At 37.7% G+C, this 16,418-nt stretch overlaps 1 protein-coding gene and 1 non-coding gene across 2 annotated transcripts in view; both read left to right on the top strand.

Moving 5' to 3' along the window:
- LOC106864059 (uncharacterized) overlaps positions 1–13,955 on the top strand; it is a 27,208-nt gene extending 13,253 nt beyond the window's left edge. Inside the window, exons 14-29 of the mRNA XM_088157519.1 lie at positions 640–660; positions 1,038–1,058; positions 1,791–1,811; positions 2,304–2,324; positions 3,556–3,579; positions 4,807–5,040; positions 5,997–6,017; positions 6,117–6,137; positions 7,708–7,728; positions 7,888–7,908; positions 8,025–8,045; positions 9,483–9,503; positions 9,630–9,650; positions 10,656–10,676; positions 11,163–11,183; positions 12,282–13,955. Coding sequence (XP_088013645.1) covers positions 640–660; positions 1,038–1,058; positions 1,791–1,811; positions 2,304–2,324; positions 3,556–3,579; positions 4,807–5,040; positions 5,997–6,017; positions 6,117–6,137; positions 7,708–7,728; positions 7,888–7,908; positions 8,025–8,045; positions 9,483–9,503; positions 9,630–9,650; positions 10,656–10,676; positions 11,163–11,183; positions 12,282–12,790 — 1,040 coding nt within the window. The 3' untranslated portion in view covers positions 12,791–13,955. The remainder of the gene's footprint in view (positions 1–639; positions 661–1,037; positions 1,059–1,790; positions 1,812–2,303; positions 2,325–3,555; positions 3,580–4,806; positions 5,041–5,996; positions 6,018–6,116; positions 6,138–7,707; positions 7,729–7,887; positions 7,909–8,024; positions 8,046–9,482; positions 9,504–9,629; positions 9,651–10,655; positions 10,677–11,162; positions 11,184–12,281) is intronic.
- Positions 13,956–14,001: 46 nt separating this feature from the next.
- TRNAL-AAG (transfer RNA leucine (anticodon AAG)) lies at positions 14,002–14,083 on the top strand. Its single transcript has one exon. It is a non-coding gene; the product is annotated as a tRNA-Leu (tRNA).
- Positions 14,084–16,418: the final 2,335 nt, after the last annotated feature.

The following is a 16,418-nucleotide window of genomic DNA, read 5'->3' as shown; positions in this document are numbered from 1 at the left end:
TAATATTTAGATTTAGATTTAGATTTAGATTTATTTTATTTTTATTTTTATATTAATATTAATATTATTAATATTATTGTTATTATTATTTTTATTTTTATTTTTATTTTTATTTACATTCAAATTGATTTTTATAAACCCACAGCGACCAAACCCATTTGATTTATTAATTATTAGTTCTTGTAATTAATTTAATTCTATTAATTATTTCTTATATAAAAATTATCTCTATTAATTATTAATTCTTGTAATTAACTCTTAAGAATTTTAATTAGTTTCATTCTATTTATTAATGATTATTTCTTGTAATTAAATGAGATATATTGATTATTATTTCTTTTCATTAATTTAATGCTATCTATTAATTATTATTTCTTGTAATAAACTCTATTATTATTTTAATTAATTTAATTCTATTTATTAATTATTATTTCTTGTCATTAGCTCCATTAATTAGTTTAATTAGTTCCATTCTATTATTATTTATTTTAATTAAACGACATCTATTGATTATTATTTCATTTAATTAATTTAATTCCATCTATTAATTATTATTTCTTGTAATAAACTCATTATTTTAATTAAATTCTATTTATTAATTATTATTTCTTGTCATTAATTTCTCTCGGCCTCCCCCAGGGCACCTGAAGGAGCTGCTGGGTGAGCCCCAATTAATTAATTAATTAATTAATTAAGGGAATTTGGGGAGGGAAATCGGCAAAAATTCCTGGAGGAGGGAGCGGCAAATGGGAACGACGGGGAATTATTATTTATTAATATTAATAATTGTTATTAGCGGGAATTGATCACTATTAATGGGAATTAATTACTATTAATGGGAAAGTCGTCAATAATGTGGCAATAATGGGAAATAATTGTTAATAATGGGTAATAGGAGATAATAATAGCTTAAATGATAGCAGTTAATTAATAATTAATAATTAATAATTAATAATTAATAATTAATAATAATTAATAATTAATAATTAATAATTAATAATTAATGGCGTGTGCCGATTTCCGTTTTTCCCCTGCAGAGGAGAAGGAATCGGCCGCGAGTGAGTTCTGGGAATCAAATTAATTCCTAATTAATGCCCCACTTAATTGGCATGATGGGAATCCTGTTATTTTATTTCATTTTATTTTATTTTATTCCATTTTAAATTTTATTTTATTTTATCCCATTTTTAATCCTATTTTATTTTATTTTATTTTATTTTATTTTATTTTATTTTAGCCCATTTTTAATCCCATTGCGTTTCATTTCATTTCATTAATTTATTTTCTTTTATTCTATTTTTAATCTTATTTTCTGTTCTATTTATCTTTATTTTTCTATTTTCTTTTATTTTATTTCATGTTCTTTTATCCCATTTTTAATCCCATTTTATTTCATTTCATTTTATTTTATTTATCTAATTTATTCTATTTTATTTTATTTTATTTTATTTTATTTTATTCCATTTTAAATTTAATTTAATTTAATTTTATTTTATTTTATTTATTCATCTAATTTATTTTATTCTATTTTATTTCATTTTAATTTATTCCATTTTAAATTTTATTTTATTTTATCTCATTTTGAATCTTATTTTATTTTATTTTATTTTATTTTATTTCATTTTATTTCATTTTATTTTATTTTATCTCATTTTTAATTTCATTTTATTTTATCTCATTTTGAATCTTATTTTATTTTATTTTATTTTGTTTTATTTTATTTTATTTTAATTTTATTTTATTTTATTTTATCTCATTTTTAATTTCATTTTATTTTATTTCATTTCCAGGGGAGCAGGACTCCGTTATCCGTGAGCGCCAAATTTGGGGAATTTTGGGAATTTTGGGGAATTTCGGGGAATTTTGGGGAATTTTGGGAATTTTGGGGAATTTTGGGGAATTTTTGGGAATTTTGGGGAATTTTGGGGAATTTTGGGGAATTTTGGGGGATGATTTAAATCAATTTTATTTGGATTTTAAATGATTTAAATTAATTTTATTTGGATGAAAAAAAAATTAAAATTAATTTGATGGGGATTAAAAATAATTCAAATTAAATTTTTTTTAAATTAAAAATAAATCTGATTTGATTTGGATTTTAAATGATTTAAATTAATTTTATTTGGATTTTAAATTATTTAAATTAATTTGAGATTTTAAATGTTTCAAATTAATTTTATTGGGATTAAAATTAAATCCGATTTCATTTGGATTGAAAATGATTCCAATTAATTTGATGGGGATTAAAAATAATTTAAATTAAATTTTTTTTTAATTAAAAATAAATGAATTTTCTTTTGCAGGAAAACTGAGAGAGGAGCTCGGTGAGAGACTCCGGGCGGGAATTTTGGGAATTTTTTGGGAATTTTGGGAATTTTGGGAATTTTGGGAATTTTGGGGGAATTTTTGGGATTTTTGGGAATTTTTGGGAATTTTGGGGAATTTTTGGGATTTTTGAGATTTTTGAATTTTGGCTTTTTTGGGGTTTTTTGGGATTTTTTTTCGGGATTTTTTTGGTTTTTTGGGGGAAGATTTTTGGTTTTTTTTCCTTTTTTTTTCTTTTTGTTTTTTTTTTGTTTTTGGGGTTTTTTTGGGGTTTTTCAGGATTTTTTTCAGGATTTTTTTCGGGATTTTTTTCAGGGTTTTTTAGAATTTTTTGGGGTTTTTTTTTTCTGTCATTTTTGGGGTTTTGGGGAAAATTTTTGGGGTTTTTTAGGTTTTTTTTCTATAATTTTTTGGAAGATTTTGGGTTTTTTAGGGTTTTTTTTCCGTAATTTTTTTTTGTGTTTTGGGGAGGTTTTTGGGGTTTTTTAGGTTTTTTTGTTTTGTGGTTTTTTCTGTAATTTTTTGGGGTTTTTTGGGAAGATTTTTGGGTTTTTTAGGGTTTTTTTTGTTTTTTTCTGTAATTTTTTTTAATATTTTTTGGTTTTTTAGGTTTTTTTTTTTTTTTTTTAATTTTTTGGTGTTTTTTGGGGAAGATTTTTTGGGTTTTTTTCAGGATTTTTTTTTGTTTTTTCCGGGTTTTTTGGGGGGGAATTTTTAAATTTTTTTCAGGAAATTTTTTGGTTTTTTTGGGGGAAGATTTTGGGGTTTTTTTTATTTTTTTTCTGTAATTTTTTTGAAGATTTTTGGGTTTTTTAGGGTTTTTTTTTTTGTTTTTTTTTGCAATTTTTGGGTTTTTTTGGGGAGATTTTTGGGGTTTTTTTCAGAATTTTTTTTATTTTTTTTCCGGGTTTTTTGGGGAATTTTTTGAGGTTTTTGGGGTTTTTTTTGGGGGGGGGATTTTTGTGATTCTTTTATTTTTATTTTTATTTTTTTTTTCCAATAATTGGGATTTGGGAATTTGGGGCCGGGAACGAATGGAAACCAAAAATCGATTAAATCAAAAAAACACCAGAAAAAAAATAATTAATTAAAAAATTAATTAAAAATTAATTTAAAAATTAATTTAAAAAATTAATTTAAAAAATCAAAGAAACAAAAATTAACGAGGATTAAAAAAAAATCATAATTTCATTTTTTTTTAATTTTTTTTTTTAATTTTTGTTTTTCCAGAGGCCCTGAAGGAGGGGGATGGAGGTGAGAGAAAATCCCGGGAATTCTTGAATTATTTGGGGAATTATTAAATTATTTGGGGAATTATTTGGGGAATTATTAAATTATTTGGGGAATTATTCGGGGAATTATTAAATTATTTGGGGAATTATCCGGGAATTTGGGTTCACAAAATTAATTAAAATTATTTCTGCTTTTGTAATTTTTTAATTTTTTTTTTCTTTTTTTTTGGTACCTGCATGGATTTTATTCATTAATTTATTAAATATTTACTTATTAAATATTTATTTATTTATTCATTATTAATTTTTTATTTTTTTGCTTTTAATTTTTAAACTTTTTACTTCTTTGTAATATTATTTATTTGTGGTATTGTTTTAATTGTGTTTATTACAATAATTAATAAGAAGAACAAGGAAAAAAAATTATAATAATGGAATAATAATAAAAATTAATAATAGCGGTAATAATAATTACAATAACAAGAGTAACAACAATAATAATAATAATAATAATAATAATAATAATAATAATAATAATAATAATAATAATAATAATAATAATAATAATAAACAATAATAATTGAACAATTAAATTAATAACAGAAATAAAAACAACAAAAATAATATAAGAATAATAAAATAATAACGCTAATATCAATACAACACCGATACAACGCCAATAATATTAATATTTATAATAATTAATTATATATTATGTATTATATAATTTTAATAAATTATCTATTATTTCTATTATATACACTTAATTACAATAATTAGGATATTAATAATTATAATGGTAATAAATAACAGCAATACCAAAACAATAACAGTAGTAATAACAATAATAATAATAATAATAACAACAATAATAATAATAATATTAGCAATAATAATAATAATAATAGTAATAATAATAATGATAACAATAATAGTATTGACAACAATTTTAATAATAATAATAATAATAATAATAATAATAATAATAATAATAATAATAATAATAATGGTAACAATAATAAAATAATAACAATAATAGTAATAACAATAATAATAACAATAATAATAATAATGATAACAATAACAATAATAATAACATTAATAATAATAACAAAAATAACAACAATAATAATAACAATAATAATAATAATAACAATAATAATAATCACAATTAATGACAAATCTCTTTTTTTTTTTTAATTAATTTCGGTTCCTCACGGTCCAAATTCCCCAAATTCTCCTTTTGCAGAGGAGGAGGAGGAGGAGGAGGAAGAAAAAGAGGAAAAAGAGGAGGAGGAAAAAGGAGAGGAAGAGGAGGAGGAAGGAAAGGAAAAAGAGGAGGAGGAGGAAGATGAGGAAGATGAAGATGAGGAGGATGAGGCTGAGGAAGATGAAGATGAGGCTGAGGATGATGAAGATGAGGCTGAGGATGATGAAGATGAGGCTGAAGATGAGGCTGAAGATGAGGCTGAGGAGGAGCCGGGTCCGTTTCTCTTTCCCAGCCCCAAATTCCCGAATTTTTATTTTTTTTTTCCCCCAATTTTTTCCCGCTGAATTTGGGGAAGAAATTTTAAAAAAAAATTAAAAAAAAAAAAAATTAAAAAAAAAATAATAAAAAAAAAATCCTGGGATTTTTCTGCTGGAAATTTATCTTAAAAAAAAAAAAAATTAAAAATAATAATTAAAAAAAAATATATATAAAGAAAGAGAAAAAAGAAAAATGATAAAAAAATTTGGGGAAAAAAAGTAAGATAAAAAGAAAAAGGAAAATAAGAAAAATAAGAAAAATTAAAAATAAAAAAAAAAAATTAAAAAATAATAATAAAAAAAAAATCCTGGGATTTTTCTGCTGGAAATTTATCTTAAAAAAAAAAAAAAAAAAAAAAGTAAAAATAGTAATTAAAAAAAAAAATATAAAGAAAGAGAAAAAAGAAAAATGATAAAAAATTTGGGGAAAAAAAGTAAGATAAAAAGAAAAAGGAAAATAAGAAAAATAAGAAAAATTAAAAATAAAAAAAAAGAAAAAATGAAAAGACAAAACAATAAAACTGATAAAAATTAAAAATAAAAATAAAAACAAAAATAAAAAATTAAAAATATAATAATAATCCCCAGCATTGTCCCCAAACCCATCTGATATTTTATAATTATTTTATATTATTTTAATTTATTTTACATGACTTTAAACTATTTTCTATTATTTTAAATTCATTTAAATTCTTTTATATTATTTAAAATCATTTTCCATTATTTTAAAATCATCTTAAATTATTTTAAATCATTTCAAGTTATTTTAAATTATTATTTTATATTATTTTAAATTATCTCAGATTATTTTACATAATTTTAAATTATTTTAAATTATCCATTTTATATTATTTTATATATTTTAAAATTATTTTTAATTATTTTCACTTTATTTTTTCCTTTTTTTTCCAGGCGAACTCCACAGAAACCTGGGTGGGTTCAGTTCCCAAAAAACCCCAAAAATTTCCCAAAAATTTCCCAAAATTTCCCAAAATTTCCCAAAATAACCCAAAATTCCCTTCGGTTTCCCAGAGGAGCTCAGGGCGGCGCTGGGTGAGTCCAAAATCCCCAAAATCCCAAAATCCCAAAATCCCAAAATTAAAAAATCCCAAAAATCCCAAAATCCCAAAATCCCAAAATCCCAAAATCCCAAAATCCCAAATCCCAAAATTAAAAAATCCCAAAATCCCAAAATTCCAAAAATCCAAAATCCCCAAAATCCCAAAATCCCAAAATCCCAAATCCCCAAATCCCAAAATCCCAAAATTAAAAAATCCCAAAATCCCCAAATCCCAAGATTCAAAATCCCCAAAATCCAAATTCCCAAAATTCCAAAATCCCAAAATCCCCAAATCAAAAAATCCCCCAAATCCAAAAATCTCCAAATTAAAAAAATCCCAAAAATCCCCAAAATCGAAATTCACAAAATTCCCCAAATCCCCAAATTAAAAAATCCCAAAATTCAAAAAATCCCAAAATCCCAAATTCCCCAAATCCCCAAATTCCAAAATTAAAAAATCCCCAAAATCCAAAAATCTCCAAATCCCAAAATCCCAAAATGCAAAAATCCCAAAATTCCAAAAATCCCAAAAATCCCCAAAATCCCAAAATCCCAAATCCCAAAATCCCAAAATTCCAAAAATCCCAAATCCCCAAATCCCCAAATCCCAAGATTCAAAATCCCCAAAATCCAAATTCCCAAAATTCCAAAATCCCAAAATCCCCAAATCAAAAAATCCCAAAAATCCCCAAAATCGAAATTCACAAAATTCCCAAATCCCCAAATTCCAAAATCCCAAAATTCCAAAAATCCCAAAATCCCAAATTCCCCAAAATCCCAAAATGCAAAAATCCCAAAATTCAAAAATTCCAAAATCCCAAAAATCCCAAAAATCCCAAAAATCCCCAAAATCCCAAATCCCCAATGGGCTCCAATGCGGGGCTGGGATGGTGGAATTTGGGATTTTGATTTAAAATTTGGGATTTTCAGTTAAAATTTGGGATTTTCAGTTAAAATCTGGAATTTTGATCTAAAATTACGATTTGGGGTTTTCTTCTGGGATAATTCGAATTTTTCAGGAATAATTTGGATTTATTTATTTTTAATAATTTGAATTTTTTTCTTTTAATAATTTGAATTTTTTCAGGAACAATTTGAATTTTGTTCTGGAATAATTTGAATTTATTTATTTCGAATACTTTGAATTTATTTATTTTTAATAATTTCAATTTATTTATTTCTAATAATTTTATTTTTTGTTCTGGAATAATTTGAAGTTATTTCTTTTTAATAATTTGAATTTGTTTATTTGTAATAATTTGAATTTTTTTTCAGGAAAAATTTGAATTTTTTTCTTTTAATAATTTGAATTTTTTTCTGGGATAATTCGAATTTATTTATTTGTAATAATTTGAATTTTTTCCTTTAATAATCCGAATTTATTTATTTCCAATAATCCGAATTTATTTATTTCCAATAATCTGAATTTATTTATTTATTTCCAATAATCCGAATTTATTTATTTCCAATAATCCGAATTTATTTATTTCTAATAATTCGAATTTATTTATTAGTAATAATCCGAATTTATTTATTTCCAATAATCCGAATTTTCCCCCCCAGGATCTCGGGACGCCCGGATCGGTTCGTGCCCCTCCCCCCCCCCGAATCCCCAAATTTTGGGGAATTTTTGGGGAATTTTGGGGGAATTTTGGGGGAATTTTGGGGAATTTTGGGGAATTTTGGGGAATTTTGGGGGCTCCTTCCCCTCCCATCTCAGCAATTTTTGTTCCCCCCCGGCAGCGGAGCTGACGGCGGCGCTGGGTGAGGAAATTTCGGCTCATTAATTAATTAATTGATTGATTAATTAATTATTAGCGATTAATTAACGACCCTAATGAGGAATTTGCCGCTGATTTTTTTCCCATCTTCCCCCCCAGAGCTCCGGGACCGGGAGATCGGTGAGACCAAAAAACCCAAAAATGGGAAATTCGGACCCAAAAATGGGAAATTCTGACCCAAAAAACCCAAAAATGGGAAATTCTGACCCAAAAAAACCCAAAAATGGGAAATTCTGACCCAAAAATGGGAAATTCTGACCCAAAAATGGGAAATTCGGACCCAAAAAAACCCAAAAATGGGAAATTCTGACCCAAAAATGGGAAATTCGGACCCAAAAATGGGAAATTCTGACCAAAAAAAAAAACAAAAATGGGAATTTCTGACCCAAAAAACCCAAAAATGGGAAATTCGGACCCAAAAATGGGAAATTCTGACCCAAAAATGGGAAATTCTGACCCAAAAAAACCCAAAAATGGGAAATTCTGACCCAAAAAACCCAAAAATGGGAAATTCTGACCCAAAAATGGGAAATTCTGTCCCAAAAAACCCAAAAATGGGAAATTCGGACCCAAAAAAGGGAAATTCTGACCCAAAAATGGGAAATTCTGACCAAAAAAAAAAACAAAAATGGGAATTTCTGACCCAAAAAACCCAAAAATGGGAATTTCTGACCCAAAAATGGGAAATTCGGACCCAAAAATGAGAAATTCGGACCCAAAAAAACCCAAAAATGGGAATTTCTGCTCCAAACCCGGGGACTGATGGAAATTCTCTTTTCTTCTCCTTTTTCCCCCTTTTTTCCTTTTTATTTTCCTTTCTTTTCTTTTATTCTCTTTATTTTCCTTTATTTTCTTTTTTTATCATCATTTTCCTTTATTTTCCCTTTTTCTCATTTTTTCCCCTTTTTTCCATTTTTTCCCATTTTTCCCTTTTTTTCCCTTTTTTTCCCATTTTTTCCCCTTTATTTCCCATTTTTCCCATTTTTCCCTTTATTTCCCTTTTTTCACATTTTCCCCCTTTATTTCCCCATTTTTTCCCATTTTTTCCCATTTTTTCCCATTTTCCCCATTTTTTCCCACTTTCCCCATTTTTCCCATTTTTCCCCATTTTTTCCTTTATTTTTTTCCCATTTTTCCCATTTTTCCCCATTTTTTCTAATTTTTCCCTTTATTTCCCTTTTTTCTCATTTTTTCTTTATTTTTTTTCCCATTTTTTCCCTTTTTTTCTCATTTTTTCCTTTATTTTTTTCCCCATTTTTTCCCTTTATTTTTCCCATTTTTTCCCTTTATTTTTCCCCATTTTTTCCCTTTATTTTTCCCCATTTTTTCCCTTTATTTTTCCCCATTTTTTCCCTTTATTTTTCCCATTTTTTCCCATTTTTTCCCTTTATTTTTTCCCCATTTTTCTCATTTTTCCTTTATTTTTTTCCCCATTTTTCCCCATTTTTTCCCTTTATTTTCCCTTTATTTTCCCTTTATTTTCCCTTTATTTTTCCCATTTTTTCCCTTTATTTTCCCTTTATTTTTCCCATTTTTTTCCTCCTCCTCCTCTCCCAGCCGAGCTGACCGTGGAGCTCGGTGAGTCCTGGGGGGGAAATTCCTCAATTCCCTGAACGGCATTAATTCATTCATTAATTCATTAATCAATTCATTAATTAATCAATGCCCATTCCCCATTCACCGACACCGATTCTCCCTTTGCAGAGGATTCCCGGATCCGGATCTGTGAGTGCCGCTCCCGGGGCTGCTCTCACTTCATTTTATTGTATTTTAATTTAATTTATTTTTATTTTATTTTATTTTATTTTATTTTATTTTATTTTATTTTATTTTATTTTATTCTATTCTATTCTATTCTATTCTATTTTATCTTATTTTTATTTTATCTTACTTTATTTTATCTTATTTTTATTTTATTTTATTTTTATTTTATCTTATTTTATCTTATTTTTATTTTATCTTATTTTATCTTATTTTTATTTTATTTTATTTTATCTTATTTTTATTTTATTTTATTTTATTTTATTTTATTCTATTCTATTCTATTTTATCTTATTTTTATTTTATTTCATCTCATTTTATTTTATTTTAATTTTATTTTATTTTATTATTTTTATTATTTTACTCTATTTGTTCTCTTATATTTTATTATTTTATTTTATTTTATTTTATTTTTAAAAATTATTTTATTCTATTTGTTCTCTTATATTTTATTTTTTACTTTATTTTAGTCCAGTCTATTCTATTTTGTTTTATTTTATTGTATTGCATTTTATTTTATTCGTATTTTATTTAATTTAATTTCATTTTATATTTTATTCTATTGTATTTTGTTTTATTTTATATTTTATTTTAGTCCATTCTATTATATTCGAATTTGTTTTATTTTATTTTATTTTATATTTTATTCTATTCTAAAATCTTGTGTTTTATTTTCTATTTTTTCTATTCTATTCTATTCCATTTGTTTCTGTTCTCTTACATATTATTTTATTTTATTTTATTTTATTCAATTTCATTTTATTTTATTTATTTCATTTCACTTCAATTCTTTTCACTTTAATCTCATTACTTTTATTTTTTTACTCATTTCAATTCAATTTTTTTTTATTCTATTTCCCTTTTCCAATTCCCTTTTTCCTTTTCTTTTTTTCTTTCATTTTTATTTTTTATTTTTTATTTTTTATTTTTTATTTTTTATTTTTTATTTTTTTTGTTCTTTCCTGGCAGGGCAGTGCCTGGAGGAGCATCGTGAGTGACCCTGGGGACAATTTGGGACATTTTGGGGACATTTGGGGACATTTGGGGACACTTGGGGACATTTTGGGGACATTTGGGGACACTTGGGGACATTTTGGGGACATTTTGGGGACATTTGGGGCCATTTGGGGCCATTTGGGGACATTTGGGGACATTTGGGGACATTTTGGGGACATTTTGGGGACATTTGGGGACATTTTGGGGACATTTGGGGACATTTGGGGACATTTTGGGGACATTTTGGGACATTTTGGGACAATTTGGGGACATTTGGGGACATTTAGGGACATTTTGGGGACATTTTGGGGACATTTTGGGGACATTTGGGGACATTTGGGGACAATTTGGGGACATTTTGGGCCATTTGGGGACATTTTGGGGACATTTTGGGACATTTTGGGCCATTTTGGGTTCAGCCCCGCCCCTTCCCTGCCCCGGGAATTCCGGGAATTATTTTTTTTTTTGTTCATTTTCCAGGGAAGGACGAGGAGCGCGTGGGTGAGTCCGGCCGGGCCCGCGGAACCGCGAATTTCTGCTCTTTATTTTCCTTTTTTATCCTTTTTTAATCCATTTTTTATCCCTTTTTAATCCCTTTTTAATCCCTTTTTCCCCCTTTTTTCCCTTTCTCGTCCTTTTCCCTCTTTTCCCCCCCTTCCTCCCCCTCCCTCTCCTCTTTCCCGTCCTTTCCTCTCCCTTTTCCTCCCCTTTTTTCCCATTTCCCTTTTCCTCTTTCCTCCCCTTTTTTCCCTTCCTTCTCCCCCATTTCCCCCTTTTTCCTCCCCAATTCCCAATCTCCATTTCCCCTTTTTCCCTCCTTTTTCCTCCCCCTACATCCCCCCCTTCCCCCAATTCCCATCCCCAATCCCAAATCCCCAATTCCCCATTCCCCATCCCCAAATTCCCAATCCCCATTCCCAATTCCAATCCCCAATTCCCATCCCCAATCCCAAATCCCCAATTCCCCCATTCCCATTCCCCATTCTGAATCCCCATTCCCATTTCCCCAATCCCCAACTCCCCAATTCCCATCCCCAATCCCAAATTCCCAATCCCCATTCCCGATTCCAATCCCCAATTCCCATTCCCCCACATTCCAATTCCCCAATCCCAATTCCCATTTTCCCCATTCCCAATCCCAATTCCCAATCATTTCCCCCATCCCCATTCCCCCATCCCCATTCCTAATCCCCATTCCCATTTCCCCATTCCCATTTACCCCATTCCCAATCCCCAATTTCCATTCCCATTCCCCCATCCCCAATCCCCATTCCCCCATTTCCATTTCCCCCATTGCCCATCCCCATTCCCCCATTCCCATCCCCATTCCCAATTCCCATTTCCCCCATCCCCATTCCCCATTCCCCCATTCCCAATCCCGTTCCCCATTCCCAATCCCAATTCCCAATCATTTTCCCCATTCCCATTCCCCCATTGCCATTCCCCCATTTTCCCCATTCCCCCATTCCCATTTTCCCCATTCCCAATTCCCATTTTCCCCATTTTCCCCATTTCCCCATTCCCCCATCCCCAATCCCCATTCCCATCCCCAATTCCCAATCATTTCCCCCATTCCCATTCCCCCATCCCCATTCCCAGCCCGGGTCACCCTGGACCCTCTCACGTCCCACCCCCTCCTGTTGCTGTCCCCGGACGGGCTCGTGGCCCGCTGGGCTTACGGTGGCCCGGAGCCTCCCGCGAGCCCCGAGCGCTTCACGGCGGCTCCGTGCGCGCTGGGCCAGCCCGCCTTCACCTCCGGTCGCCACACGTGGACCGTGGCCGTGTCCGAGGGCCCGTTCTGCGCCGTGGGCGTCAGCCTGGGCTCGGTGCTGCGGGGGTCGCGGGCCCTGAGCCCCCGGGCCGGGGTCTGGGCCGTGCAGCGCTGGGGGGGCCAGGCCCGCGCTCTCACCGAGCCCCCGACGCCGCTGCCGCGGCTCCCGCGCCGCCTGCGGGTGGCCCTGGACTACGAGGGCGGGCGCGTGGCTTTCTTCGACGGCGACCGGCCCGGGGCCAGCCCGCTGTTCGCCTTCGGAGCCGCCGCCTTCGGCGGGGAGAGCGTCCGGCCCTGGTTCTGGCTGGAGCTGGGCGAGATCTCCATCGTCCCGTGATCCCGAAATTCCAGCGTCCGGCCCTGGTTCTGGTTCTGGAGCTGGGCGAGATCTCCATCGTCCCGTGATCCCGAAATTCCAGCGTCCGGCCCTGGTTCTGGTTCTGGAGCTGGGCGAGATCTCCATCGTCCCGTGATCCCGAAATTCCAGCGTCCGGTTCTGGTTCTGGTTCTGGAGCTGGGCGAGATCTCCATCGTCCCGTGATCCCGAAATTCCAGCGTCCGGCCCTGGTTCTGGCTGGAGCTGGGCGAGATCTCCATCGTCCCGTGATCCCCGAATTCCAGCGTCCGGTCCCGGTCCCGGTTCTGGTTCTGGCTGGAGCTGGGGGAGATCTCCATCGTCCCGTGACCCGAAATTCCAGCGTCCGGTTCCGGTTCTGGTTCTGGTTCTGGTTCTGGTTCTGGTTCTGGTTCTGGAGCTGGGCGAGATCTCCATCGTGCCGTGATCCCCGAATTCCAGCGTCCGGTTCCGGGTCTGGTTCCGGTTCTGGTTCTGGTGCTGGAGCTGGAGCTGGGCGAGATCTCCATCGTCCCGTGATCCCCGGAATTCTCTCATCCATCCATCCCGAATTCCAGCGTCCAGTGACCCGAATTCCAGCGTCCGGTCCCAGTCCCGGTTCCGGTTCTGGTTCCGGTTCTGGTCCTGGTTCTGGGGGAGCTGGACTCCCTCAGCCAGTGACCCCGGAATTCGGGGAACGGGAACGGGAACGGGAATGGGGATGGGGATGGAGATGGGATGGGAATGGGGTGGGAATGGGGATGGGGATGCTCCGGGAATTCTCCGGGAATGCTCCGGGAATTCTCCGGGAATGCTCCGGGAATGCTCCGGGAACGCTCCGGGAATTCTCCGGGAACGCCCTGGGGCAGAGCAGGAGCCGGGGCAGGAATTCCCAGAGCTCCGCGAGGATCCCGGTGAGGATCTGGGAGCTCAAACTGGGATAACTGGGATAACTGGGACTCCCGGAGGGATGAGCGGAGCACGGAGGGATCCGGACTGGACGCCGCGATTCCCTCCCCTGCCTTTTCCCGGGACATTCCCGGCGGAATTCCCGGACATTCCCGGCGGAATTCCCGGGACATTCCCGGCGGAATTCCCGGACATTCCCTCCCCCGCTCACTCTCGGCCTGTCCCTTTCCCCCCCCCAATAAATCCTGAACTTTCTCGATTCCTTTTTCCACTGCTGAATTCCCAAATTCCCGGATTTCGGGCGGGGTAGCGTGGCCGAGCGGTCCAAGGCGCTGGATTAAGGCTCCAGTCCCTGCGGGGGCGTGGGTTCGAATCCCACCGCTGCCACCTGGAATTTTGGGATCGGCTTGGGGGGGGGCGTGGGCACACCCGGAGGACCCTCCTCAATTTTTTGGGATGGATCCCCTGGGGAAAAACTGGGCTGGGCAGCGCCAAAATGGGCGAATTTCACCCCAATCCCGAACCATCAAATCACGACCAAAAAAAAAAAAAAAAATCCCAATTCCTCTTTATTTCACCTCGTTTTGGGGAAAGAAACACAGAAGTGACACATCCATAAAATAAAAAAAGACCCGGACGGAGCAGCCCTCAGGGAACCCCGGGGTTCCCTTGGGATACCGGAATATTTCTGGCAGTGGATAACTGGGAAAAAAACAAACTTTTTATCCTCTAAAATGTGAGCTGGATGCACGGGAGCATCTCCAGGCCCTGAGAGGGGAGAGGCGCCCAAAATTCACCCATCGATCCCTGGGGAGGGCACCCAAAATTCACCCATCGGTCCCTGGGGAGGGCACCCAAAATTCACCCATCGATCCCTGGGGAGGGCACCCAAAATTCACCCATCGGTCCCTGAGGCGGGCACCCAAATTCCACCAATCCCTGGGGGGCAGCGCCCAAATTCCACCACGGGGATTCCCGGTCAGGGCCAGAATTCCCGCTCAGATCCCGAAATCCCCGCTCAGATCGAGAATTCCCGGTTATATCCCCGATCCCCGCTCAAATCCCGGATCCCTGCTCCGATCCCGGGATCCCATCTCAGATCGAGAATTCCCGGTTATATCCTCGATCCCCACTCAGATCCCGAATCCCCTCTCACATCCCGGGATCCGCGCTCCGATCCCGGAATCCCCGCTCCGATCTAGAATCCCCTCTCAAATCCCGGGATCCCCACTCAGATCCAGAATCCCGGCTCCGATCCCGGGATCCCCGCTCAGATCGAGAATTCCCGGTTATATCCCCGATCCCAGCTCAGATCCCGGATCCCGAATCCCCGCTCACATCCCGGGATCCCCTCTCACATCCCGGGATCCCCTCTCTCATCCCGGGATCCCCTCTCACATCCCGGGATCCCCTCTCACATCCCGGGATCCCCTCTCACATCCCGGGATCCCCTCTCAGATCCCGGGATCCCCGCTCACATCCCGGGATCCCCTCTCACATCCCGGGATCCCCTCCCGCTCCGCTCCCGGGATCCGCGCTCCGATCCCGGGATCCCCTCTCACATCCCGGGATCCCCTCTCGCTCCGCTCCCGGGATCCGCGCTCCGCTCGGCGCTCAGGGCCGCTCCGGCTCCCGCAGCTCCTTGCGCAGGTGAGTCTGCAGGTGTTTCATGAGCGCCGATCGCGACACGAAGCTCTTGTCGCAGCGCGGGCAGGGGTAGGGCCGCTCCCCGGTGTGGCTGCGCCGGTGGATCACGAGGCTGGAGCTGGTGCAGAAGCGCTTCCCGCACTCGCCGCAGCCGAACGGCTTCTCGCCGGTGTGGACGCGCCGGTGCCGCCGCAGCCCCGCGCCGTCCCGGAACGCCTTCCCGCACACCTCGCACGCCGGGCGCCGCCGCTTGGGGGGCCGCGAGGGCTCCGGGGCAGCGGCCGCGACCCCCGCGCCGGGCTCCGCCACCACCGAGCCGCCATCGGGACCGTCCCGGAGGGGCTCCGGGAGCCCCGCGCTGCGCTCGGAGCCGTCCCGGAGGAGCCGCGGGGGTTGCGGGAGCCCCGAACCGCGATCGGGGCAATCCCGGGCGGGTTCCGGGACCCCCGCCCCGTTCTCGGGACCGCTCCGGAGCGGCCTCAGGGGCTCCGGGACCCTCGCGCCGCTCTCAGACCCGTTCCGGAGGGGCTCCGGGACCCTCGCTCCGCTCTCAGACCCGTTCCGGAGGGGCTCCGGGACCCCCGCGCCGCTCTCGGGACCGTCCCGACCCAACCCCCGCCGGTGCGGGCAGGACGCGGCCGCTCCTCCCTCGCCGCAATCGCGGCACGGGCGGGGGTCGCGGGGGTCGCGGTGCGATTTGCGGTGCTTGCTGAGCGATTTGACGGCCATGAAGCCTTTCCCGCAGTCGGGACACTCGTACGGGCGCTCCCCGGTGTGGATCCGCCGGTGCGTGACGAGCGCGGGGTGCGACGAGAGGCTCTTGCCGCACTCGGGGCAGATGAAGCCGCCGGTGACGTGGCGAGCCTGCCGGTGCTTGCTGAGCGATTTGGTGGCCATGAAACCTTTCCCGCAGTCCGGGCAGGCGAACGGGCGCTCCCCGGTGTGGATCCGCCGGTGCGTGACCAGCGACGCCTGCGACGTGAGCGTTTTGCCGCAGTCCGGGCACCGCGGGGCCCCGTCCCGGTGCACGCTCAGGTGTTTGCGCAGCGAGCGCGCCGAGGCGAAGCGCTTGGGG

The sequence above is a fragment of the Sturnus vulgaris genome (genome assembly GCF_052056855.1).
Source record: "Sturnus vulgaris isolate bStuVul1 chromosome 38 unlocalized genomic scaffold, bStuVul1.hap1 SUPER_38_unloc_2, whole genome shotgun sequence".
NCBI classification, from domain to species: Eukaryota; Metazoa; Chordata; class Aves; order Passeriformes; family Sturnidae; genus Sturnus; species Sturnus vulgaris.
This window is presented reverse-complemented; position numbering and strand designations above follow the sequence as displayed.